The sequence below is a fragment of the Bidens hawaiensis genome, unplaced genomic scaffold (assembly GCF_021521415.1).
Source record: "Bidens hawaiensis isolate Kalapana, Puna unplaced genomic scaffold, B.hawaiensis_p1.1 tig00027194_1, whole genome shotgun sequence".
Taxonomy (NCBI): Eukaryota; Viridiplantae; Streptophyta; class Magnoliopsida; order Asterales; family Asteraceae; genus Bidens; species Bidens hawaiensis.
In genome coordinates this window covers 188,631-216,532 of record NW_027494394.1, presented here as the reverse complement: position 1 = coordinate 216,532, position 27,902 = coordinate 188,631, and the positions used below count along the sequence as shown (strand labels likewise).

At 35.2% G+C, this 27,902-nt stretch overlaps 1 protein-coding gene across 2 annotated transcripts in view; it reads right to left on the bottom strand.

Moving 5' to 3' along the window:
• Window positions 1-2,119: 2,119 nt before the first annotated feature.
• LOC143574948 (putative elongation factor TypA-like SVR3, chloroplastic) overlaps window positions 2,120-27,902 on the bottom strand; it is a 32,884-nt gene continuing 7,101 nt past the window's right edge. The window contains exons 1-14 of one of the 2 annotated variants that reach the window (XM_077059439.1): window positions 10,562-10,866; window positions 6,687-6,796; window positions 6,402-6,605; window positions 6,122-6,298; window positions 5,433-5,585; window positions 5,257-5,346; window positions 4,714-4,848; window positions 4,490-4,606; window positions 4,256-4,407; window positions 3,705-3,789; window positions 3,532-3,626; window positions 3,286-3,451; window positions 2,469-2,664; window positions 2,120-2,380 (exon numbers count right to left, since the gene is read on the bottom strand). In XM_077059439.1, the coding sequence (XP_076915554.1) occupies window positions 2,247-2,380; window positions 2,469-2,664; window positions 3,286-3,451; window positions 3,532-3,626; window positions 3,705-3,789; window positions 4,256-4,407; window positions 4,490-4,606; window positions 4,714-4,848; window positions 5,257-5,346; window positions 5,433-5,585; window positions 6,122-6,298; window positions 6,402-6,605; window positions 6,687-6,796; window positions 10,562-10,769 (2,022 nt within the window). In that variant the 5' untranslated portion in view covers window positions 10,770-10,866 and the 3' untranslated portion in view covers window positions 2,120-2,246. Of the gene's footprint in view, window positions 2,381-2,468; window positions 2,665-3,285; window positions 3,452-3,531; window positions 3,627-3,704; window positions 3,790-4,255; window positions 4,408-4,489; window positions 4,607-4,713; window positions 4,849-5,256; window positions 5,347-5,432; window positions 5,586-6,121; window positions 6,299-6,401; window positions 6,606-6,686; window positions 6,797-10,561; window positions 10,867-27,902 lie in introns of those variants that run through there. The other variant, XM_077059440.1, reaches the window with a different exon arrangement.

The window sequence follows — 27,902 nt, the reverse complement described above, 5'->3', positions numbered from 1 at the left end:
TTTTTGTCAAGGTTTGACAACAACTTAAGAGTAACTTGGCTATTGGCTTGGGGCGTCACCCCAATACAAAATCATCGTTATAACGATATATTTTTGAATATATATTCAACTAGAAGGGTTTTCAAATTCATTGTTTGTGTGTTTGCAACCCGGCTATACGATATATTTTTGAATATATATTCAACTAGAAGGGTTTTCAAAATCATTGTTTGTGTGTTTGCAACCCGGCTATACAATTTATTATATAGAAAATCATCTAAAAGGCTATTATCATTTGAATAAAATACAAATTTATAGTTTAATAAAATATATGGTTGCTAAGTTGCATTTATAGTTTTCAACTAATAACCAATCAATCCTTCTACTTATCCGACTACCAAGAAACCAATGTGTGATTGCTAAAAGTCAATGGTTCGTTCATCAACTTCACTTTATTTAAAAATATTTTCTTCCTAGATTTTATTATGGTTGTCCATATCCACATGCAACATTAAAATTGCATCATCCATAATTATATAAAAAAAATTAATCCAAATATATTAAAATGGAAAACAAGAACCTCTTAATGAGTAGATAGAACTCATAGAAGCCCCAATAGCATCCACAAAGTTTGGAAACTAACAAACTGAGCCCAAATAACTGGAAAAAGAACAATTACAATGGAAAGTTTAACAAAACTAAATCAGGATCCAAACAATTTAAAACCCTACTTCAGCAATATCAAACTATAATTTTTTTGAAAATGCGATATTTTATTAAGAAAACACCAATGTTAACTGAATATCTAACTGATATCATTACTAGTCCACTGGTTGGACCTATCAAATTGGTCGAACCAGATAACATCTTTAAAAATAAAAGTTTATAAAAACATATGACAAAGTAAATGATATATTACACACAAACAACACTACAACCTTCGTTAGGATATCTGCAGAGGATTACCTTGACGTAGCCGTCGATGCATCTCAAATTTCATTGGTTGGACTTCCGTTTGCTAGAACTATTAACTCGATGAATAATATATATTATATTTTATAAAATATGTTAGAATTATCAAAACTAAAAACCTAACAAGTTGATGAAAGAAATGGTCTACATGAATGTAAGTTAATCATTGACCTAAGCTACTGATGAACGTTTGCAATTTCTTCTGGAACGTCAATTTTGACCAAAAGTCAACAGTACAACCATACAAGCATAATGTACAATAACATTTCACGTCCATGTTGTGCATTGAACATGACAATTTATAATAAAAAATTAAATACCCGATCGTGTAATTTTCTCACTTATTATTTTGGATCATTCAATTAAATCAGGATTCGTGGTCCTATTATAAGTATTTTAATATAGATAAAAAATAAATGAGTTGTTGCAATGATTTCATGGTTTGTTTATTTTAAATATTGATATAAACGTAACAAGTTATAACTCATTCTTCGACTTGGTTGTTGGATAATATATTTTAATTCAAGTAAATAAGTTGCAAGATGACTTCAAAGACACATGAATGAATTTAGGATATTTGTATACTTTAAAACACAAAATCTTGAATTTTAGTCAAAAAGAGTTCAAAGTAGCAAATTTGAAAAACTTACACTCATTCATTTGAAAACTTTTAACATCAATTAACTTTAGCATAATATTAGTAAAATTTTATGTAAGACGTATAAGGGCAGGCAGGGCACCGGGCTCGTGTCAAGTGAGCTCATATAATTTTTATTGAACGTTTAAACGGGTAATTATGGGATTTTAGTTGTTTTTCAACCTATAATATAATATAATATTCTAAGATTATTCAGAAATTTAATAAATATTTACTAACCAAGCCAATCATAAGTCATGTCCCGAACCCTTACCGATAGTTTTGTTAGTAAAATTTTACCGGGTATGATTGTTGCTGTAATATTTACCGAGTATGACATTACCATCATTCTTTGATATATAAATCCTATATACCCTAAGGCCTAAACCTTGGTCTCTTCTCTATCTCATATCTCTATCTCAACCTCAAATTCTGTTCTACAAAACACACAATATAACATTACCATTATTCCTTATCAATGTTTTCAAAGACATTTCTCATAACATGTTTTACTTCCTTTTCTAACATTAATTACCTCCAAAAATGTCATTTATCTGCCTCACTTCAACTTTAACATAACCGTGTATTATCTCAACAAAATAATAATAATAATAATCTATACCGACACGTACAGTATTTATATAACCTCTATGAACATTCACCTTCCTTTTTTGTTCATTTTCGGATTCTTGCACATTCTTATACTCTTGGGAGTGACTTCCACCAATTCATCTTCTTGAATATATTCAATACAATCATCAAGACTGTAATCCAATGGTGTGTCAAGAACAACTGCAAATACCAAATAAAACATTATTAAAAAATTAAGTATTTAGCTGAAATGGAATTTGTTTTTTTTTTAATAAAACCAAATTATTACCGGAAACTTCTTTATTTGATCGAACATTTGTTGCGGCTTTCTTTTTGCAAACATTGAGTGCCAGGTCACCGGGTCGTTGATGGATCCCGACAATCTGTCCTTTATAAACTTCTGCTCCCGGTTTTATAAATAACTGCCCTCTTTCTTGAGAACTGGCTAAAGCATAAGAAGTTGATGTTCCATCTTCAAAAGCAACCTATATGACAAAGGAGGAAAAAGTCATTTTAGCATGTAAAGATTCTAAAAAGAATGAAACGTTGCAATTTGCCTACAAACTGGTCCATCTGATGACAGAGGGCAAAAAGGTAATTATAACTCGAAAAGATTCTTGAAAACTAAACATTATGATTTTTAAGGATTGGAGGAAGTGATGTGGCAACTTTGACCCATTTGCCTACAAACGGGTCAATCTAATGACAAAGGGCAAAAAAGTAATTTGACTTGGAAAGGTTCTAATGGACGAAACATTAGACCCATTTACATAAAATTGGACCAATCTGGTGATAAAGTGCAAACAGAACATTTAACTCAAAAGAAATGAAGTGTTTTAAGAGTCAGCCCGATCCCGCCCTGTTTTGACCCGAACAAAAAATTGCTCGTTACAATATTTTGTTACTCACCCACCCGAACTGCCCAACCTCTACTTTTTTTCTAAATTGCAATTACCAATTATTTATAGAACCAAAAAAATGAATAAAGAAGCGTTTTGTAGTCAGCCCGTTTTGACCTGAACTAAAAACTGCCGATTTTGATATTGTTACCTAACTCACCCGAACCGCCCCATTTTTACACCTCTAGTTTTAAGAATTGTAATTACCAGGGATCCAAGATCACGGGTCGACATTTCACCAGCCCATGGCCCGTAACTATCAAATATTGTGTTGAGAATTGCTGTGCCTCGAGAAGCGGTCAAAATTGCATTTCTCAGTCCAAGAAGCCCACGAGTTGGTATCTTGTACTTGAGCAGTGTTGTTCCTTCAGAGCTAAAAAAAGATGCTTGCAATCAATACATTTTTTTTTAAATATATATAAAAAGTTGAACAGAATTCTGAATGCACAATACCCAAGTCCTTGCATATCAAACATTTGACCACGCCTTTTACCAAGAAGTTCAACAACCGAACCCATATGTTCTTCCGGCACTTCCACCGTGGCAATCTAAACATATATTATTAAACGAGTTTATACCTTATAACATAACACACACACGCTTCAAATTAATAAAAAATTTAATACCTCATAAGGTTCAAGCAACTTTTCATCAACTCTCTTGTTAATCACTTTTGGGGGTCCCACCATGAACTCGAAATTTTCCCTTCGCCTAAAATGCATGTCATTTGTAAATAACCCAGTTTTTTTGCGAAAACACACAAAACAAAATACATAATTCATTTTTTCAATCTTAACAAAATTTAAAATATACAACAAAATGGTGAACTGCAGTGTATATTCATATATCCGGAAATTCAAAAACAATTATGAAAAAATATCGTTTATATATAGAACCTACACATTTGCAAGTCATCTGTATGTTACAATCCCTAAATATTCAGTTGCAGTATAATAAAATTAATTGGTTAATATAAAACCAAAAAATAGTTTGAAAGTTTTTTACGTATATAGCATGCACAATTGTCTGTAATAAGTACAAAATTTAAATAAATGATCTGTGTTTGTTCTTTTTGTCCTCGCAAGAATTTAGTGTTTTGTGATGAACCTCACTCAATGAGTCTATGGGCATATATTATCAAAAAAGGAAAATAACATAAATTGTAGCAAAAACTTACATGTTCTCTATTAATATTGTAATGTGTAAAGTACCGCGCCCACTAACAAGAAACGTATCTGCGGTTTCACCGTCTTCAACTTTCATGGCTAAATTTCTTTCAATTTCACGGTACAGTCTCTCTCTTAAATTTCTACTAGTCACATACTTTCCCTGTTAAAATTGGAAAAGTTTACGTTTTAGGCAGATGTTGAAGGGTGTTTTAGACGTTTCACTAATAGGTAAACGGGCATACCTCACGACCTACAAATGGTGAAGTGTTGATGGAGAAAGCCATTTTAACTGTCGGTTCTTCCACTCTAATGGCAGGCAACGCTTTACCATCGTTTTTATCAGCAATTGTTTCCCCAATCTAAGTAAAAGAAAGCACATTAATCATTTTGAAATAAAAGACAATTAAAAGGCCTTGGCGTGTTTTTATATATCAATTATTAACTTATTTGTAAAAACTATTGTTACCTGAATATCACCAATACCACAGACGGCACAAATATCACCAGCCTCAACACTTTCAGCAGGAGCTCTAAAAAATTTCTCAAACACAAATAACTCGCTGACTTTTCCAAATCTGCAGGCGTCATCCGATGTGCATATCTGAAATATTAACAAACAAACAAAAAAAAAACCAATTGATTTGCTTCAGACCAAAAGATTGTTAAGAAAATAACCAGGCTTGTAAATGAACACGAACAGAGCATGTTCGTGTTCGTTCATTTAACTTTTACTGAACAAACGATCAAACACGAACAACCAAATTCTTGTTCATTTTCTTAAGGAACGAACAGGAACAAGAAACCCCCATTCATTTAAACGTCCGTGCTCAATCGTTTGTTGTTGAAAATGAACACGAACATGCTCCATTTGTGTGCATTCGGTTCTTTTACAAGCCTAAAAACCGCTTCTACTATTTGAATTTATAACACTCTAAATAGGTGCAAGAAAAGTTCAAAATAAAATAAACGAACCACTATACAAGAGCTTAAAAAATATTATTAGACTTACACGAACATCCATGCCTCTGTTTAAAACACCAGCATGTAACCGACCGATGGCTATTTTTCCTTTGTGTTCATCGTATTCAGTGCTCGTGACCTCCAAAAGATAAGTTATAAACCATAATGATGAATGGACACAGAGGGTTATATAAAAAGTAGATAAAAGTGAGAAATAAAACTAACAAGCATTTGAAGTGATCCATCTTTCTTAATTTTTGGCCCGGGAATGCATCTGATTATTGTCTCGAAAAGCGGTCCAAGATCGTTGGCTAAATTATCAGGAGAAAGTCCCGCTTTTCCACTTAAACCAATTGCATATACTGCTTGGAAATCACACTGCACAGAAATTCACAATTTTTATATGTTATATAGATATAACTTGCTTCAAATACTGATGCCATAAAATAATAAACGGGTGTGATTGGATTTGCGTTTTGACTTGTCGACTAGCTGTGGTAATCAGTTTTAATGTGATTTGAATTAGTTTAAAAGTGGAATAAAAAATATGATTTTCTTTTTCTTTCTTTTATGCAAATTTCATCATATTTCATAATTAATTTCTTACTGGGTATCTTTACTAACTGATTAACTCACTCTTAACCGAGTTGTTAGTAACTTGATGTTGGAAAAACCTTTTTCCCAACAACAATAACAAGAAGATTTAATTATATACCACACACTTAAATATGTCGAAGTTGTAAAGTGTGATTTATTTTGAAATGCTACGTGTTACAAAAAAGTTTCGAGGTTAAAATAGTGGCTTTTACATTTTGTAACCGAGTGACTAAAATTTCATTTTAAACGACCAAAAGTAATTTGTATCTGTGACTGATCAAGTCAATTTTGTTTGCTTTACTAATATTAGGAAATACCTGTTCATCAGATGCGTTTAGTTCAATGAAGAGTTCAAAGGTGGAGTTGATGACAAATTCGGGTCGAGCAGACGGTCTATCTACCTTATTCACAACAACAACAACCGCATGTCCAAATTCAAGAGCTTTTTTCAAAACAAATCTTGTCTGTGGCATCGGGCCCTCAACAGAATCTACCTGAAAACAAACAGCATATTAGACATTAGTAATATAAGCTTGTGTATGAAGAATTATTAAACATAATAAAACAAATGAGAATATCAGTGGCAAGATAGATTACCACTAAAAGAATTCCTTCAACCATATTAAGAACACGTTCAACTTCACCTCCAAAGTCAGAATGGCCCGGAGTGTCAATAATATTCATTTTTGTATCTTTATAAGTAATAGATGTGTTTTTGCTAAGAATAGTAATTCCCCTCTCGCGCTCCAAGTCATTTGAGTCCATTATTCTATCTTCTACAACTTGGTTATCACGAAACACCTGCAAAAATTTGTAACAAACTTTTACTTCATTAACAAATATGTTTTTACAAAATGATAAATCATCTCAATGTATGCTTACTTTTGCTTGCCTCAACATTGCATCCACTAATGTTGTTTTTCCATGATCAACATGAGCAACAATTGCAATATTCCTTATGTCATTTCTCCTCACTAACGTGCTCTTCTGCTCTATAAAATGCACGAATAAAAATCCATAAGTTAACCACTGAGCAGTGAGCACAATGTAACATTAAAAGAAAAATTGGAAAAAAGAAGGTCAACAAGGGAGAGGCATATGTTCATCTTACAAACAGTTTCACATATTTTCTTAATAGAACACACCCCAAAACTAGGAGTGCAAACGAGCCAAGCCGCTTGTGAGCTACTCAAGAATGGCTTGGCTAAAAGCTAAAATCAAGCTCAGCTTAAATGAGCTTGAGCATAAAAAAAAGTTTGTTTAATAAAAGATCCCAAGCATGAGCTCCACTTGTCGAGCCAAGCTTAAATGAGTTTGAGCTTGAAAATAAGCCTTTTAGTAAAAGAGCCCAAGTCCGAGCTCCACTTGTCGAGCCAAGCCGCATAACTTTTATTTCAATCAATCAATCATACCCAGTGAAGTCCCACCGACAACAAAGCTATAAGTAGGGTCTGGGGAGGGTGGGATGTAGGCACACCGTACCTCTATCCAAAGGGATAAAGAGGTGGCTTCCAGAGAGACCCTTGGCTCTAAATACATATGTATGGAGCAAAACAAAGGAAAACAAAGTACAACAGTTATATAAAGCACTAACACTAATAGTAATAATAATGAGAAATCTGCATTTTGTCTCCCTGGTTTATATCGTCGCGCGATGGGTTAACCCCTGAAAAGATTTTGATAACTTTGCGCCACTATGTTTCTCCGGCGGGTTCTTCTGACTCCTGTCGTTAGTTGACCGTCAGTTGACTGTTGGTATTTTAGTAATAATACCAACATATTAAAGGCATTTTAGTAATCTTCTTTAAATAAATAATATTAATAATATAAGTCGTAGCACAGCAACAGCAGGACCTTGTTTATTATTATTATTATTAATAACATATACTATTTATTATATTATCATTATCATATAATATCATAATTTTCACAACAGCAGCAGCAACATATTAACAACATCAGCAGTGCATCTTCATCATCATCAACCTCAAATCCTCAAACCCATCACCAAGCAATCCCTCTTAATATTATCATCTTCATCATCATTTTCATAACAAGTAATCAAATATCTCAAATCCTCAAACCCTAGATTTTATCACTCAAACCCTCAAATCTCTCAAATCCCACCACCAATCGCTTCAATAATTCAACCACCGCACCCATAAATCATTCCAATCAAAATCCCTAACCTCCGGCACAACGCCACCGCCATGGATTCCGGCCATCACGTTTTTCCGATCATCTTGTTTTTCCGGCCATTACGCCGCCGCCATGGATTCCGGCATTATATCCAATATATTCATTGAGTTTAAACCTTCATATTATTGTTAGTATAATCAATGATGTTCGATTCAGCCTTAATTTTAACATATGATGTGGCGGTAGTGGTTGTATGCTTTGATTTTTGGGTTAGATAATTGGTGAAGATAGGTTGGTTTGGATGAATTGGTGAAGATAAAAATGAAGATGAAGATGGATGAATTATGGGTTAGATTTTAGGGTTCTTCATCTCATAAATGTGATGATGAAGATGAAGATGAAGATGGATGGGTAAATGGGTCACGGATAAAACATTAGGAACCCTAATTATAATTGGGGAAGATGAAGTGATAAAAGTGATAATTTATAGTTTATGTTGTATAGTTATACCAAACATTAACTTAGTTCAACTGGTAGTTTTGGTGGGTTGTTAAACCGGAGGTCTCGGGTTCGAATCCCGGCATTTACATGGTTTTGGATAATTATTTTTAAAATGAATTAAAGGCTTAGAAGTAAAAGCGTAATTTCAACATTTTTTAACAGGTCAACGCTTGGTCAACTGATGGAAGGGCATGGACTGCCCCGCCAAAAATTCACAGTGGCGCAAAGTTCGCAAAATCTTTTTCAGGGCCAGGGAGACAAAATGCAGATTTCTCTTATAATAAGACTAATAATAATAATATGTATTAAGCAAAACAAGGGAATCAAAGTTCAACAGTTATATCAAAACTAATAATACTAATAGTAATAGTAAAAATAATAATAATAATAATATATGAAGGGGAAATACCATTATGGTATGTGACCTAAATAAGTTAAGTATAAGCCCTAAGGTATTCATTTCTTCTTAAAAATCATTAACTTTAATTCTACTTCTCCAAAGATTTCTATCCTCAACCATGTCCTCGGAGAGGTTTAGGTCTATGAGATCATGCCTAATCCTCTCATCCCAAGTCAATTTAGGTCGTCCTCTACCCCTTCCCCCCTCTATAGTAATGTTTTCTACGGATCTAACAGGATTTGTCGTCCGTCTTCTCTTCACATGCCCAAACCATCTCAATCTCCACTCTCTTATCTTGTCTGCTATGTTTGTTACCCTTAATCTCTCTCGAAACACAACGTTTCTTATTCGGTCTAGCCTTGTGTGCCCACACATCCAACGTAGCATTCTCATTTCTGCTACCTCAATATTCCGCATTTGTGCCTTCTTGATCGCCCAACAATCTGTTCCATATAGCATTGCATGTCTAACTGCAACCCTATAAAAATTTTCCCTTTAGTTTAGTCGGGAAACTCTTGTCGCACAATATACCTGTGGCTGCTTTCCATCTACACCATCCTACCTGAATTCGATGAGTCACATCACTGTCTAATTCCCCATTGCTCTGAACGAACGATCCTAGATACTTGAACTTCGTTACCTGCGGGACCACCTGCCCTTCGATGGTGATCTATACGTCCTCATTGTCATCTATCCCACCAAAATCACAGTGGAGGTACTCTGTCTTAGAGCGGCTAATCTTTAAACCTTTTGTCTCTAAGGTTGTTCGCCACTCCTCAAGCCTCATGTTTAGATCTTGTTTTCTCTCAGCAAGTAGCACAATATCGTCTGCGAACATCATGCACCACGTGAGAGTCCCCTGAATCGACTTTGACAACTCATCCAAGACTACTGCAAAAAGAAACAGACTCAACGCTGACCCCTGGTGAAGACCCACCTCTACAGGGAAGAAATCAGTATCCCCCACTGGCGCACGATCACTTGTTTCACTCCTTGCATACATATCCATAATTATCTCTATGTACTTCCTAGGTACTCCTCTACCCACCAAGCACTCCCAGAGAACCTGCCGTGGCACACTGTCATAGGCCTTTTCTAGGTCAATAAACACCATATGTAGATCACGCTTCTTCTCCCTATACTTTTCCATTAATCTTCTTATAAGGTATATTGCCTCTATTGTGGAACGCCTAGGCATGAAGCCAAATTGGTTGACCGTAACCTGAGTTTGTCGTCTAAGTCTAACCTCAATCACTCTTCCCAAATTGGTTGACCGTAACTTTTATTTAATATCTTAAATATATACCATTTTTAAAAATAACTAATATATGACATATTATGAAAATTAAGTAAATAATTTATATTATGTTATATATAAAATATACAATTAAAATACATACAAAAAAAATAAGTATAAAAATAAGTAAAATAACAGATAAATAATAAACAGTAAAGCCCGAGCTGAGCTCGAGATTGAAAAACTACTCACGAGCCGCATGCTCCGCTATATCCCTACCCAAAACTAAGACATTCGTGTTAAGACATTTGATCGAACACCTAGAGTGCACTAAATACTTAACCTCATAAAACCCCAAAACACACAAAATTAAAACCCAAATTGACCACCAATAACATTAGCATACAACTAATAACATCACAACAAATGAAAACCCGGTTAATCCAAAAACAAAAAAAAACATTTGATATAAGACCATACCAGTAGCAATTTCAGTGGTAGAAACAGAGCATTTGATAACATTTAGGTTTCTTCTAGACTTGATGATGGGAAACGAATAAGAAGATAAGGTTCGATTAAGAGCGAATTGGGTTCTTGTAAAGGGTGAAGAAAACGAGAAGGTGGTTTGATTATTATTATTATTAGGGTTTAATGATGGAGTGAGTGAATTGGGGATTCCAGCAGCCATTGATTGCGTCCCTCACTGGTTCACAATTCACTCTATGAACCAACACAGAGGGAGCAAAATGGTGCGAGTATGGAATAATAATATTATTATCATTGGATGTGGAGTGATGGATATTTATGAAGATAGTAGAGATAAGTTGGAATGGAAATGTATGGTTTGAATCAAGATGTGAAGATGGGTCATGGGTTTTTCACTTATTCTTTTAGTTATTAATCGTGTCGGGTTGAATTGTTTAATGTGAACGGGACTGAGATATTTATTTGTGTTAAAAGCATTGGTTGTAATTCGGACACTAAAAAGGGTGTAGCATCGTTAACCTGTTGACCTGGGTGACGGTAATGATCAAGGTGTAAACGTGATATGTCAAATATGTTGATGGGTTGATATTTATTGGGCTAACTATTATATGATACCTGGATGGAAACCTTTTTTACTTTTTCTTTGATATTATTGTTAGTTTTCGTGCACACTCGTGTTGGGTTATGTTGGGTTAGAATGTTTAGCTTGAATATGACGTTGACGTGTATTTTTATTTGTGTCAAATAAAGGTAGTTATAATATGAAGATACTTAAAAACGTCTAACTTGAAAACAAGTCGTTTAAACTCAAATATTTATACGTGTCAAATGGGTAGTAATCAAAGTGTTAACATGGTATTATGGAATTGGAGTAATAATATTAATGGATATGGAGAGGTAAGGAAGAAAGTTGAGATAAATTGGAATGAAAATGAATGGCTTGAATCATAATTTGAAGATGGGCCATGGGTTGGGCTCTAAGAAGCCACTATATGACATGGGCTAGAAAATTCTTAGTTTCTTTTTCTCATATAGTTTTTGTTCTTGGGTAATCACTAATCATTGTAAGGTTGAGTCGTTGGTGGGTCGGCTCGTTCAACCCGAAACAACCCTTTTCTTATTTGTGTCAAATGCACTAACTTAAAAATTGTCACATGAAGATAACTCATTTATCTAAACAGGTTGACATTTAGTAATCAAGGTATTAGGTATAAATGTGTTAAATGGATAGAATGGTATAAACAGTAGCAATGATTTATAGTATAGTGCAAAAGTGCTATAAAAATGTTATATCAGTTCATGTTTATATACTTGAATTATTACTATTTTTTATTATTAAAAATAAGGACATTGACATGAAATTGCCAAAATAAACAAATGTTAACGAAATGTCGAAGATTCACTCAAAAATAATCCGATTACAACTAATTAGATAGCGGTAAGCGGGTGTCGAACACAGAGAGTTCATGGAAAATGTGTTACTAAGTAGCCTTGTAATTAATCTATATTAAACTAAATGCAGAAAATAAATTCAAGTATTTGATTTGTTGATTTTGATTAACGAAAATAACTGAAAACAATTTAACAATTTTTAACTGAATTAATAAAAAGAATGATCCCTCTCGATTTCAGGTTTCCAAGGTTGATAATGTCAACGTTTACTATTGGGATGAACTACATAGACATAGTTCGTGAAAATGCATTTGATTGTGATAAAAGAGGACTAAGTACTTGGATTGTAAAAACGCAAGGTTGTCACTCGATAATCAGTTTAGTATAGTTAACCCTAATTCTCTTACAATAAATCCCGATTGCCTATGGCACCAAGAACTGATAGATAAGAACACGGATTATACTATACTAACAATTACTAATCAAACTCACAATCACCATAGCAATACAATCATAAGATCAAACTACTATCCCACAAATAACATAAACGATTCACAAATATTCAATTGAAACCTTACAATTCGGGAGAGGACATAAAGAGAACTAGCCACACATAGTTTGATTCATCATCACATCAATTAGGGTGTGTATATGAATCAAAAACACCAAGCTAATGATTACAATCCCAAAATATTGTTCTTGGACTCCAAAATTCGTCCCTAAGGTGTTCTACAATAAAAGATATGTGAAAAGACACCAAAAAACGGAATAAAAACAAGGGTTTTCGGCAGTTACAGCTCCGCACCGTGGCCCATGGTGGCCTCCACGGTGCCCAGAACTCCCGGTACGAGGAGTTATGGTCATTTTTTATCAGTTGGATTGTGGTCCACGGTGGAGCTCTTTCTCATTTTCTTGTTTTCTTCATATCTTTCTCGTTTCAACTCCATTTTCTTCGCCGTTTTCGCCCACGTTATCGTGATTTCATCCTCTATCTCCTCATACCTGCAATTATATGAGTAACCATAGTCAACTAATTCCATGAAATTAATTGGTTAAGCATATGCATTTGTATCTTTTAGCTCGCTTAACGGTTTCCCTACAATTCACCTGTCAAATGTCACAATAGTGGAAACACATCATCGTTCCACCTTTATAAATAATTAAAGCACTCCCATCTAATTCCTGTCCATTCTCTAAGCTTTTTCATTAATTCAATAAATGTTTATTTTAAAATTTTATTATTAAATATTATTTTAATTTTTTTAATGATAAATGTTATATCTACTCTATTCTACACAAATAATACTAAACTACGTTTTTTATCAGGTTTTAATTGAACCTGGGACCTCCTATCTAAGAGGTAGGTGACTCTATCAAGTTGACTAGCCCCGCATTATTAAAACAATTATATAAATATTTATCATTAGTTTCATGTTTGTAATTTAAAGAGATCTTAATCATAGATGGAAGATACACTTGCAACTGAAATTTCATGATTTTTTAATTTATTTTTTGAAAAAAAACATCCAAAGTTGAGATGGTAATGTATCACATACAAGAAATGTCTTTTAGAAATTTAGATGCATGCTTCTAATTGTTTTGAGTTTTTAGAAATATGTGAAATGTCTTTTTTACACTCAATAATAAAGACAAAAGGCTCATATATAACAAATGAAAAATCAAATATAGTGGAACGTAATTTGCGTTAAAGTCTTGTCATTAAATTCATCAGCATGCCCCACATTTGAGGGGCAGTTTTGTCATTCTTTTTCCTTAAATACACCCTAGCCTCTCACGTGAGGAGGTTTGCAAATTTCAGTTGGAGTTTATTTGAGGAGAAAAAGGACAAAACTGCCCTCACGTGGGGGCATGCTGATAGGTTTAACAACCAGACTTAACGAGGTTAGTTTAGCCGGATTTAATTACATATTAAATGAAACCACATGAAAGAAAATTATAAATTTAAAACTATTGGACTAAACCATAGACATGAACGAAAACCACATTTTACTGTTCTTTATTTCTCACAAAAGTCCATTAACCAGACTTTTAAATATAAAAATCCCTTCATTTGTTTAACTTGAACATAATTGTCAAATAACTTATTAATCGCCTATATTTTAATGATGGGATCCATTTGTAAAATATATTGTGTTCACATGAACTATCAATGTGTCAACAACAGGCACATAAGCAAATTATATGGACATCGTTTGTTTGTTATTCTTTTGTTGCAATAAAAATAATATTGGTTTAACTATTTAAATAGAGTTGCAATTTTTTTTAGACAAAGGAGAAAAAAATACTTAAGCTACTATTAACTATATATTAAAGGAAGGGGGGCCACATTTCATAAATGCCTAGTAAGTAGTAACTAAAAAAAAGTAAGAACGAGTAGTAAAAGTATAGTAAATAGCTAACCAGCCTTATTGAATTTCATCTGAGCCCACCACAAGCATCAAACATAGTTTTTCGTAATGATGTAAATAACATTGTTATTTCCCTTTTCAAATATCAATACATATTCTAGTTTATATTTCCCTATAAAATTAAAATTTATAATTTTCCTAAAACAATAATAATACCAACTCGTGTTTCAACCTTGGCGTTGTGAAATAGAAGAAATGAAAATTCAGTTGGTATTAATTCAGTTCTTTATTATACCGACATATGTTATAAGAATAAGAAGAGAAAATACAAAACCTTAAAGTCATAATATGACCAAAATAATATCTAGACATGTTAGGCTCATTCTGGCGGCTCAAATAAGCAATTTAAGTGTGGGAAGATTCTCAAAATAAGCGTTTATAAAAACGTTTTTCAGTGTTTAGGTGTCATTGGCAAAAAAATTTCAAAATATGTATTATAAACTTGTCGTGACGAGTAGTTTATGAAAACACACGAGTAGTTTGTAGAACCAGTTAAAACTTGTCACGTGCACTTAGATTAACCGTAACGAACAGATTCACTAATCATTTACTCTTCACGACTGAATAAGTTTCATGCCTCGTAAACAACGCCCACTAGTAATTCATACGTCCTTTAGTCGCGACGACTAGTTTATCTGGTTTACATTCGCTACATGAGCAGTTTATTTGTAGTTAACTCGCCGCAACTAGTTTATCCTTACAATTTACTCGTCACGATTAAAGAACTTATAAATTACTCGTGGCGGTTGATTACGAGGCATAAAACTTATTTAGTCGTGACAAGTAAATGGTTAGTAAATCTGCTTGTTATGGTTAGTTTAAAGACACGTGTCAAGTTTTAATAGGTTATACAAACTATTCGTCACGACTAGATTATAATACTTATTTTGAGAGTTTCTTGCAAATGGCACCTAAAACCTGAAAAACGTTTTCATAAACGTTTGTTTTGGGAGTTTTTCATTTAAGTGTAAATAAAAAAACATGTGACGTCGTTATATTCGAAAATCACAAAAATTTTAATTTCTTTTAAAACAAATCGTAATATACAACCTTGTAGCAATTAGAGTAACAATTTTATCTCAAGATAAAAACCCGTCTTACAAAGAGGTGGAAATTGAGGTTCACGACGAAGACAAAGATATCATTAGCCATCACCGTGAATATCATCTAAGAAGTTATCAAAGAAGAAAGAAATTTGTGAACCCAAAACTTCGCCTTTCAAATTGTGATATAATTTAATAACCTTATTATTTTTTTTAACTTTATATATAACACAAACCGAACTACATCTGGATAATGGGTAAGCGAGCAACAAGCTGCGCCGCTATCCCCTTTTGAATCGCAAAGCATATTCTATTAAATATAAATCCTTGGTTCCTCGGGCTCTGCGAGTCACTGTGGACCACCTTCTGCACCCGCTCCAAGAAGCGAACCGCCTCGGGAGCTAGGGATCCAAAAGTGTCGAAGGCAAATGGAATGAACACGTGCTGATTCTCCAAACACGATGTCTCATGCTTAGCCACCTTCCTAGACTCCGCTCTCAAAACCGTCTGTCCCAGTACGAAGCCACTGTCTCTCAAATAATTTAATTATAACTTTGTAGTCCAACTTAAAATAACCGGGACGCGTGAAACATGTTACCGCTGGAAACGGGCAACCATGCGCCGGCACACGCCAAACGGGTAACCGGATGCCTATATGTGACAAAGGCGTAACACGGCGCATGCGCAAAACCGGGCTCGGGACGAGCGAAACGTGTAACCGAGCGCCTGTACGAGTGAAACGGGTTACCAAGACCCGATACGCGTGAAACTGGTAATCGGATCCTGGTACACACGAAACGGGTAACCCGGAGCCGGTTTGCGTATAACGCGAGACATGCGAAACGCGTGACTAAGTGCTTGTACGAGCGAAACACATTTACGTGTAACCGAGCCCAGTAAACGCAAATCGCGAACCTGGGCGCCAATCCGAGAAACGGGTAAAAGAAATTTTCTTTGCGTACGGTTAGTTTTTTTTTTGCGCGACCCCTGAAACAATGTTTTAGATCCGCCATTGACCACCACCTCCATCACGAAGATATCTCTTTTCTCAAAATTCTCAAAAATCGAACCAATATCACGAAATTTTGACAGCTTGCAAGTTAATCAGTACCGGTTGTTGATGATTATAAGGTTGAAACAAAAATTCATTAGCTTTTTAAGGTTTAGCCTATGAACATAAAACCACACAAACTGACAAACATCCAAATTGAATGATCATAACATGGATTTAAACATGATAGTATGATGGATTGTAAAGAACAACCATGAAGAATAATCATTAATTTATATTAACTAAATAAACAATTTTCTGTTTTGAATATAAAAATCCAAATATATTGTTCACAAGCGTATAAACAATCTATTTGAAACACAAATTCAAAATTTATGTGCTTACAATATACAAAATATATATAGTTGGAACACAAATTCCAATTATCAACTAATTCAAGGATTAATCAGACCTGAAACTCAAATTTCAGGCATCCTTGTTAACAATAAACTAACCACAAACTTTGACAAAATGTTTGTGGATCTAATCAATTACGGCTGGACCGTTACGACCTCTTGGTGCAATGCAGCTCATGTGTAGCCGCCATCTGTGGGTCATAGTAACTTTTGTTGCAATAGTTGCACGGTTGTGCCCTCCTCTCGGTCTCGGCGTTGTTGTCTTTGGCAGTAGTAGGGTATGTGTGGGTCTAATCAATGACGGCTGGACCGTTACGGCCTCTTGGTGCAGTGCAGCTCATGTGTAGCCGCCGTCTGAGGGTTATAGTAACTTTTGCTGCAATACTTGCACGGTTGGGCCCTCCTCTCGGTCTTGGCGTTGTTGTCTTTGATAGTAGTTGGGTATGTTTGGAAAAATTAGCTGGAAGCTGCTAGCTGGTGGTTGGAAGTTGTAGCTAGTAGATGGTAGCTTTTTTAGATATATTTAGATATTTGGTAAAGTAGTTGGAGCTTTTAATAAAATGTATAAAATTACTAAAATGTGCATAACTAAAAACAATAATAGTAAATGTATTTATTTTGGAAGGTTATTTAACTAAATTAGTATACTAAAAGCTTGTAACTCTTTCTAAACGTTACTAGTTGGAGCTTTAAGCTTTTTTACTTGATCTAAAAGCTTCAAGCTCCTTGAACCGACTTTTAATTGAGTAGGAGCTTTTTTTAAAAGCTTAAAGTTTGAAGCTCCTAAGAGTTTCCTACCAAACAAACATGTAGTTTTGATGGTGGGATTTGTTTTTTCACTTTTGCTTTTACTCTTCTTATTCTTTGAAGAAGACAAAGACATTTTGTTAAAAAACCAGAGAGGTGGTGGAGGGTGTTATATATACAAGAGAAGTTAACAAATTACCCCCCAACCCACACTATTTACATGTGTGTCATCCATATTCATGAAACGTAGCCTACAAGCAAACAACTTTTACAAATTACATTATGGTCCCTCAACTTTAAAGCTGTCACAAATGGTCTCTTAACTTATACACCTCGTAACATATCTGTCCAAACTATATCCAAAAGTTTTATCATAACCCCTAAACGATTTAACAACTACTACGCGTGAACATTTGTTATCTACGCGAGTGCGCAACTATGGGTGTTTACCACCAATTTTTGACATTTTATTGCAACAATTTGTTTTTCATTTCATGTGTTCCACCACGTACCTTATTACAAATTGATGTTACAAACTAAGTGTTCTGATATCGTACTTTCAACTCTGTTTCTTCGTATTAGGGGCGATAAGGTGTGTGTGTGTGTGGGGGGGGGGGGGGTTATTATCGTTGTGGCTTATGGTTTAAATAATAATATAATAATAAAGTGACGTTGAACGGTCACATTTGGGATCAAGTAATTAAGGAGAGTCAGAGAATTCGTCAGATGCAACAACGAGCGTTGGAGGAGAGTGAAGAGGTCATGAGCGCAATGCGGGCTATCGCCAATAAGATAGTGTCTGGCTCTACTAGTTCTTCGTCGCCATGTAGGAGATCGTATATCCTTCGGGATCGTGACAAAGCGAACGATCGTTTGATGAAGACTACTTCAACGACAGACCTACATTTAACTACATTACGTTTCAACGTCGTTTTCGGATGTCTAGACGTATATTTTTGCGCATCGTGGAAGATTTGGAGCGGGAGTAGTCTTCAAATCTACGGTAAAATAAGGCTACGGTATTAAGCCTCCATTTGGTAGGTCCTCCCAATTATAATAAAATCATACTAAATGAAGAAATAAACTTTGAGTTATTTGAAAAGACAAACATATATGTGGTTAGTTGTTTTGATTTGTAACAATAAAATAAAAAAAGACCCCGAATTCTTGTTTTGTTTTAGGCTCTAGAAGGTTTGAGCCGACCCTGGATTAAATCCATTTAAAATAATTAAATAAACTAGCCGAACTAGAAACAACTCGTTAAAATTTGAGCTCGAGCCCGGGTTTACTCTAGCTCGGCTTGACTCGTGGATAGCCCTAGTCCAAATAATAATCATTGTTTTACCAAAAAAAATATATAATACAATTTTTCTTTACCCTGTGTTATTTTTTTAATATCACAATTTCCTAAGAGGTAGAAATTGAAAATGAAAATTTGGGGCAACTTAAAGTTTTACATAACCTTCAAAATATAGAATGTGTGAATAGAGTACAGACTCACACAGTTTACTCGTTTGAAACGGTTGGTTGGTGTGGGGACCACCTCCTCATATGTATTAATGTCTTATGCCCATAAGATGCCTATGATGTACGCGTGTCGACATTAGGGTCATTTTGGGGTAAAGTTAAATTATAAAGATAAGATAAAAATAAAATGTATGATAAGAATTTATGATCATATAAAAAATCTTTTAAAAATAAATTAAAAAGATAATAAAAATGTAACAACGTAAAAATTTCGAGTTCAAAGTATCAACTTTCTAAAGTATAGGGACTAAAATTGCCAAATTCCAAAGTTGAGGGTTTAATTTGAAAATTCTGTTTTCCTGACCCATCGCGCTACGCGATGAGTCAGAGGAGACACCTATCGCGTATCGCGATGGGGAGTCTGACACAGTGTGACACGTGTGGCACGTGGCACGCGGTGGCACTATGTGTCACCACGTGGCAACACTGCCGCCACATGTCGCCACATGTTGCCACGTGGAACGGTGACTGCCACGTGTCGACACGTGGCAGACCTACCCTCTGCGTCATCAAGCCTATATCGCGATACGCGATAGGCCTGCTCAAGGGCCTATCGCGTAGCGCGATGGGAGCCAATATTTTGCCTATAAAAGCGGCCAAGGGCTGCTCATTTTCATCATCCCAAACTCAGTATTCACTTCTCTCTAGTCTCTCTCTAAAAACCCGACAATCATATAAACGATTTGCCTCGATAAGCGTGCCCCGATCCTTTGTTTGTGTACACCGTTTCCTGAAGTTTGTGCCACCTTCCACCCTCAATCATCAAGAAGGCGTTGTTATGGCAATGAGTCCCGAAAGACGTGCCGACGTGTGTTGAAGTTGGCATATCAAAGTTGATCGAGAAAAGTAAAGCGGCGTCGGAGTGCTGCTCAATTCTCTAGGGTTTCTATACGCCACTTAAGGTTAGGCGTAATGATGAATTCAATATAATTTAATATTATATTCAAGGCTTAAGCCTTAAGTCGAGGATATACTCGATACCACGATAAAAGAAAAGAAAAGAAAACATAACAAAGAAATGATTAAAAGATTGATTATGAATATCGTTGAATACATATATATGTGTGTAAGTATATATGTAAATATTCTTTGTTATGAAATATTATTTAATGAATAAAGAGTATTCTTAAATAATAAAAGAAAAAGAATACGTTTCTTGGAGAAGAAGAAACGTCGGGTTTCTATATAAACTAAAGATTTATAATTTACTTTTAAACTAAAGGTTTTCAAGTAAATAAGAATTGAACTAAAAGTTCAATCGAGGATTGAGATATAAGACTAAAGGTCTTAAGCCGGATTGTGTATCCGACTAACAAATATTTATACTCGTACTATAGGTGCGAGATAAAGAAAGGGAAAGACCCTTGGACGGTGAGTGAAGCCGATCCTAAAGAGACAAGGTGAATACGCCCCCAAAATTTTACTTATACTTGTTATTTGAAATTGTTTACAAGGAACTATGTGTTCCTAAAACCGTTATGAATAAGGGTATAAACCTAGCCCTCAGGCTGTGGTATACGTATGTCTGGATCCTTACATAGGTGATACTATGCGATGTATGGGCATGATCGCACCACCCTTGGTCGTAGGACGCTCTCCTGCAGGGAATACAACCTTATGTGTATATTTACGGGTACTTAACTAAGTCGAACGCTGCGGTGTTTACTGAGGTGACCTAGAGTAGAGGCTCATATTTATAATGTGTTATTTGACTTTGTTATTCCTAAGCCACGTTGGGCTGAGGCAGGCGTAGTCTCGAGGGGTAATAAAGTAAAAGAAATATTTTTGCGTCAGCATATTCACCAGCATTCGTTGCTGACGTATTTTATTACATTTTGCAGGTAAACAAAGCTAGAGCTTGGAAATAATGAAGTACTAATATCCGATGGCTCGGATTCTTTTTGTGAACTTAATGTTTTAATGTGGTGGTTTTGTAAATATAAACAAATAACCTTTTGTTAACTTAAACGGGTGTTTATAATCCCGTCTTTTGAATATATATAAATGTTACATTTTTTATCCTTAAAGTTTTATAAGTCTTCCGCAAACTAATGCACCTCTGATTTATTTACAAACACGATACCAAGTTGTGGGTCGCACTCCTAGGCCCTGGAAGGGGGTGTGACAAAAAAAATCATAACTCAAAATATAAATAAAAAACGAAAAAAATATAAAACTAAAATGTTTCCGCCATCATTCCCGTTCAAAAAATAAATAAATAAAAAATCAAAAAGACACAGTGGTGAAATCAAAGACACAATAATGAAAATGAACAAAAGACACAATTATAACTAAAAAAAGACACAATAAATCGCAAAATATAACACGAAGCTGAACAAAATATAAAACAATGTTGAGTAATATAACACAATATAAAGAAAAAAAGACACAATGTCAAGGATAAAAAATACAATCAATGACGCAAATAAACACAAAACACAATGATAAACAAAAAGACACACCGACTTTTTTCACTTACCATTGTGTTTTTCTATGAGAACGAGAAAAACGGTGAAAACATATTTGTGTTTTTACTTTTTTCGTTTTTTTTATTAAAATTTGAGTTATAATTTATTTTTATTTTTTTGTTGAAGTGTTTTTTTATGTGGCTATAAATCTTTCTCACCCTTCTCATTTTTGTTCTCATTTATAAAATAACTTGACCCCATTTTGAGATCCAACAAAAACACACCCATGCAATACATGCAATATGGTTGTATTATAATCTAAAAATAATATTGAATTTTATCGTAGTTTAGATATATTACCGGTTAAAAATTACCAACATTCTTATAAATTAAATTAGATTGAAGAGGTTATTAGACAACTTTTGGAATTCAGGCCGGTTCGCCACCACAACGCGATGAAATTTCTAAAAACACAAATCTAAATTTCCCATTGTAACCATATATAAACTAGTTTTATATCTGCCCGTTGTACGCACATTCCAACGTGATGAAATGAAAACTAAGCATGCATTAAAATTACATAACATGGCACACAAAGCAAGACTCACCGTCAACTGAGTCGCGTTACATAACCACTTATCTTCATCTTTATGCTACGTATCAACATCTTATGTACTCCAATCATACTTGAGGGCTATAAACGAAAACATAACACATTATCCTCGAAAAATCCAATGTTCGGCAGTTACGTCAGCAAGAGCAACCGTTTTGATACCCACCCCGCATCGAAACCGCAAGGGCAAGGCCGCATTCATCACGACAAAAATTTGTGGTGGCACTAAACATTCCTGATACCTAGTCAAAATCGACCCATCATACAAATTAAATTACCTAGTAAATCTTACTCGTAGCTTTTCAAACCATAATGCATTTTTTTCTTTCATTTACTGAACAATAAAAACGCATTACTTATTTGATCACCGTTAACCGTCCATTTGAAACTTGTAAAATCACTAGTTCCTTGAATCGAACCAATTAACTAATAACTTCATTTGAATGCCCTTACAAACTAAGTCCGAACTAACAAACATCCTAACCTTTGGAAAAAATATTGAAAATGAAACAATTAGCAATAGAATCACAATCTGGGTTAGTGGTCCGGTGGCAATAGCGATCGAACAAATAATGTTTTTTCCAACTGGTCCAGTTTTTTCGAAGTTTAGGTTTTTCCCAACCAAACCAAGCATTAGAATTTTCGGGTCGTGTAATTCTGACCCGCCAAAGCCGGTGTAACTCTAACGCTAGCAATGTAATTCAGAGTTACTAAGATTGATCAATTATAGTATAGTCTAGACGTGCACAAAAAAACCGGTTCCGGAACCTAACTGGTGGAACCGAACCGGAACCGGTTCCAGTTCCAACCCGGTTGGAACAATACCCGGTTTGGGTATTTTTGTACCCGAAAATCGTACCCGGTTCTAATATTTATATGTCAGTACCGGTTCCAAACCGGTTCCTACCCGGTTCTTAATTGGAACCGGTTTGGTTCGTACCCGGAATAACCGGTTCCGACGGGTTTTTTTGAAGGGTCAAACAAAAGTCAAACTAGCTTCCAACGGTAATATAGCCGTTGGAGCCGGTTTTTTTAGACACCAATTAGCCGTTGGAACCGGTTCCAACGGTAATATAGCCGTTGGAACCGGTTTTTAAGACAATAGATCCGTTGGAACCGGTTCCAACGGTAATATAGCCGTTGGAACCGGTTTTTGGGCCAAACCTATATATAAGTTGTTTCCATTACTTGTTTCACCACCAAACTCAAAAACAAACTACAATACTACTCCTTTAGCAAACCTGTTCCTTTACCCGACCATCCAACTAAATATTATTATGGCACCCATCAAAAAAACTAACAACAAGGCTAAGAAGAGTGTTTTTGTTGCCCCCGTTCCTGTTACGGAGGACCCAAGGGTTGTTACGGTAGTCAACCATAACCGCAACCAAGACGTATGGAAGAATTGGGATTTGATTGTGGATGACGAAGGTTATCAAAAGGCTCGTTGCAAACTATGTGGTTCAATATTAAAGCACGATTCCAACTCTACTTTGAGAAAGCACATCGAGAAGCCATATTGCAAGGCGTTGAAAGGGATTGGCGCGACCGATCAAATTGACTTGGGTAAAGATGGTACACTATTTCGTTACAACACGACTCAAGTTCAAGATAGAATGGCAAAGTTCGTTATTCAACGAGGTTTGCCGTTTAACCACTTTGATGACCCGGAGTTGACGTCGTTGATTCGCGAAACTCTACAACCGAGATACACACATGTAAGTCGTACTACCTTAAGACGTCATTGTATCAGGTTGTGGGAGTGTGCTAAAAAAGAGTTAATCGAGTCTTTTCATTCTTTAGAAGCCATGGTTAGTTTAACTACCGATGTTTGGTTGGCACCACACGGGTTGCCCGAATCATACATATGTGTCACCGCTCATTGGGTTGATCCGGTGACATGGCAATTGATGAAACGCACCATCGCTTTTGAAAACTTCCCGTTCCCACATACCGCCGAAAAATTGTTTGAATTACTTGATGAAGTTATAACGACTTACAACTTGAGAAATAAAATATTTTCGATTTCGTTTGACAACGCTTCAAACAATACTAAGGCGGCTGAAAAATTTATCATTAAATATTCACCACCTTGTTTCGGGGATTTTTTTCATGTCCGATGTGTTGCACATATCATCAACTTGGTTGTCCAAATAGGTCTTGACAATGAACACATTTGTGATGATTTAAAATACTTTAGACTTATGTTACAAGATGTCTTCAAAAGTGGTAAAAGAAGACATCTTGAATATAAGAACTATTGCAAGTCGGTTGAAAGAAAGTATTTGGGGCCGAATTGGGACGTTCCAACCCGTTGGAACTCAACTTGTCATATATTAAAGTGTGCTTTTGCCCAACGCCAAACTTTACAAGCTTTTCATAACAATCTTGTTGAAGAACGCGAGGCCGATATGTTTCCGGAAAGTGTTTGGGTCCAAGTCGGTTATTTGTTGGAGTATCTTGATGTGTTCAAAAAGTCAACAACAAAATTATCGGGAGTCTATTACCCTACTAGTTGTTGGGTTTTGCAAGAATTGTACTATATGTCTTGTGTTTTTAAAAGCTTTGCGGAGAAGAACAAACTCTTCGAAAATATTGTTGCGGTGATGAAAGAAAAGTTCATAAAATATTTTGAAATCATACCGCCGGTCTTTACTTGTGCCACCGCATTAAACCCCTATTGGAATGTTAATGGGGTTGAAACAACGATTGAGGAAATATTCGACAACTTAGGTATGCACGAGATTGACCCGAAGTTGTCGACGGAAGCGAAGGACAAGTTCAACAAAAACCTTCAAGACCTTTATGACCATTATTTTCAAATGTATGGTCCAAGCACGAGATCGTCTTTTGTGAAAAAAACAACAACTGGTAGGCCGTGCAATGACCCACTTATAAACTTGATGAATGGGATTCGTGAATCGGCATCTAAGAGGCAAAGAGGAAACACACCAAGTAGCGAACTTGGTCGATATAGTGGAGCAAACTATGTTGAGGGCGCAACGGTCGACGAAATTCGCAATATTGATTTGTTGGCTTGGTGGAAAGGTAAACAAAACGAATTTCCCATTCTATCCGCCATGGCTCGTGATTTGCTTGCCGTACAAGCCTCAACGGTTGCTTCCGAATCGGTTTTTTCTCTTAGTGGGAGGGTGTTATCTATGCGAAGAACAAAACTAACTCCCGAGTCTCTAGAGGTTTGCATTTGCCTAAAGGACTATTTGGATGCGGTGGATCGTGTACAACACAAGGCGAACTTTGAAGACGAAATACCAATAGAGCGTCATATTCATGATGAGGAGGCGGAGGACGGGGTTTCTTCCGATAACGAAGACGAGGATGAAGACGAGAATGAAGACGAAGAAGAGTTGTAATTATTTGTTTTGGTAAAATTATTTGTAACTTGTTCAACTAATATTTAGTTTTGATTTGTTTTATTATAATTACTTTTGTTACTCATGATTAATTGTTTGTTACTTTTTTAATAACGACGAACATTTTATTCATCTAAAAAATAACTATTACAAACATTATTAAAACATAAACGATACAAAACATAACAACTAAAACATAAAAAACAAAGTCCGTCGTTTTAACCTGGGAATACTTATTTTTGGGTTGTAGAGCCGGACGACTCTCCCACTTCCGTTTTTTAGCTTCCATTCTTCTTTTCTCTCGACAATACTTATTCGTATGTTTTCGTAATGTCGAGTTGGACGCTGCTTTAAGAAACTTCGAGCAATATTTGCAACGTGCCAACTCATGTGAGTCGGTCATGAGACACAAATCGTAATGAACCCAAACATCGGGGCATCTTGTTGTTTCGATCACCATAACAACGTCATCATTGGTTGCCATTTGTTGTCGGTTTAAGTTTAATTGTGGTTTGTAGTGTGTTTTATAGTTTTGGGAGTGGTTTAACAAGTACACAAACAAACCTTGCTATTTATAGAAAGAAGATAACCTATTTATAGTTAAAAAACCGGTTCCAACGGTCAAAAACGGCTATATAGCCGTTGGATCCGGTTCCTAACGGCTATAATGTTTAAATTTCAAAAAAAACCGGTGGAACCGGTTTTTACGTAAAAACCGGTTCCGGTTCCAACCTACCCGGTTCCTAAAAGTTTGCATTTCTGGGCATCGGTTTGGGTCGGGAACCGAACCGGTTCCTGACTGGAACCGGTTTCATTTTCTACCCGCTGTGAAAAAAACCGGTTCCGAACCGGTTCGGGTTTTCAAGGTGAACCCGATTTGTGCACCTCTAGTATAGTCAACACGAATTGTCAATTACAATAATAAAGAGAAATAAAATATTCTACTCATCTTAATCTCCATGTGTTAGTTGTTTCATCACCTTCTACATCATAGCTTCCAAGTTTTGTTGTTGGATGTTAATATCTTTACGCATAGCTTTGAGCTCGGCTTTTTTTCTTTCATGGTCCTCTTCAATCTCCTTGCGCATTTCCAACAACTTGTGGTTTTCAACTTCAACGTTTTCTTTGAATGATTCCATTAGCCCCTCTGGAAGCACCATCCGCCTTTTTAAGCAATGTATTTGTATCGCCTCTACCATAAAGTCGGCGATGTCCATGGTTCTCCTTGTTCATTACAACCAAAAAAGGATCTACTGTAGAGCTTCCATCATTTGTACTTTGTAGGCTTGTATTTCTTCATTTGTTCCTACAATATTTTCCAAAAAAAAATGTGTATATATTGTCAAAACAGTTTTTGAATTACCAAATTCATATTTCCTGTTTAACATTATAGAATAATAAATTGCAAACAGATTCACAAAATGAATTCTAGTTGAAGTATCAAATGCCTAGGAATCACAAATCTAAAAAGTCTTAAACATCACAAATTACAGACAAAATTCACAAAAATGGAATCACTGACTAAAAATGAAATTATACAAAAAGTAGATTTCAAAACTATAAATCTAATCAAGAATCCAAGCATGTGAAATTGCCAACATATATAAAGATAGATTCTACAATAATCTAAGTATCAATGTCAACATATTTCTAACCAAAAAATCAGATTAAGGTGTACCGGTGTAATACTGTACCTTCAAGGTTCAAATAAACGGGTCGTATCAAAAGGGGTTATATGAAAATTTGATTTAAAACGGGTTAAAACTTATCACTACTAGATAATTCAGTTCAAATTAAAGGATACGGATAACATTTTTTGTGAAAGTCAAAGTGTGCATCAGCCAAGTTAATACAGTTCAGCATTGGAAATTCAGGTTACAACCATTACATGTTGTGTTACGGGTGAAAGTGTTTCATGAGATTCATAGATTTGCCAAAGGGGCGATTTAGGATACTAAAGGATATTTTTTTTCTCTCACTTTGATTCATTATTGGGTAAATGTGAATTGGTGCAGATTTGGTATAACATGCTTTTGTACTAATCGTTTGCTATTATTTGGTTAATGGTTTAAGAACTAGACTGTATGTTTTCAACTAGTTATGGGTCAATGTCATTTTTAGGAACTAGGGAAGTTTTTATTACATTTCTGTGGAAACTGCATATTTCTTATCAGATGAGCTGATGCAAAAATTGTTTAGAGTCAAATTAACATATTTGGTGCAGGGGGTTAACACTTGAAGCGGGTCACAGTGTCAACAATTTGTTTCGAGACATTATGGGCAAATCATCAATGGTATTTTGGTCACATCATTAGATAACTACACAGTTTTGAAAGTTGCTAAAGTTTCCAAAAAAAACTGAAATACACAAACCAAACTGAAGATATCACAAACT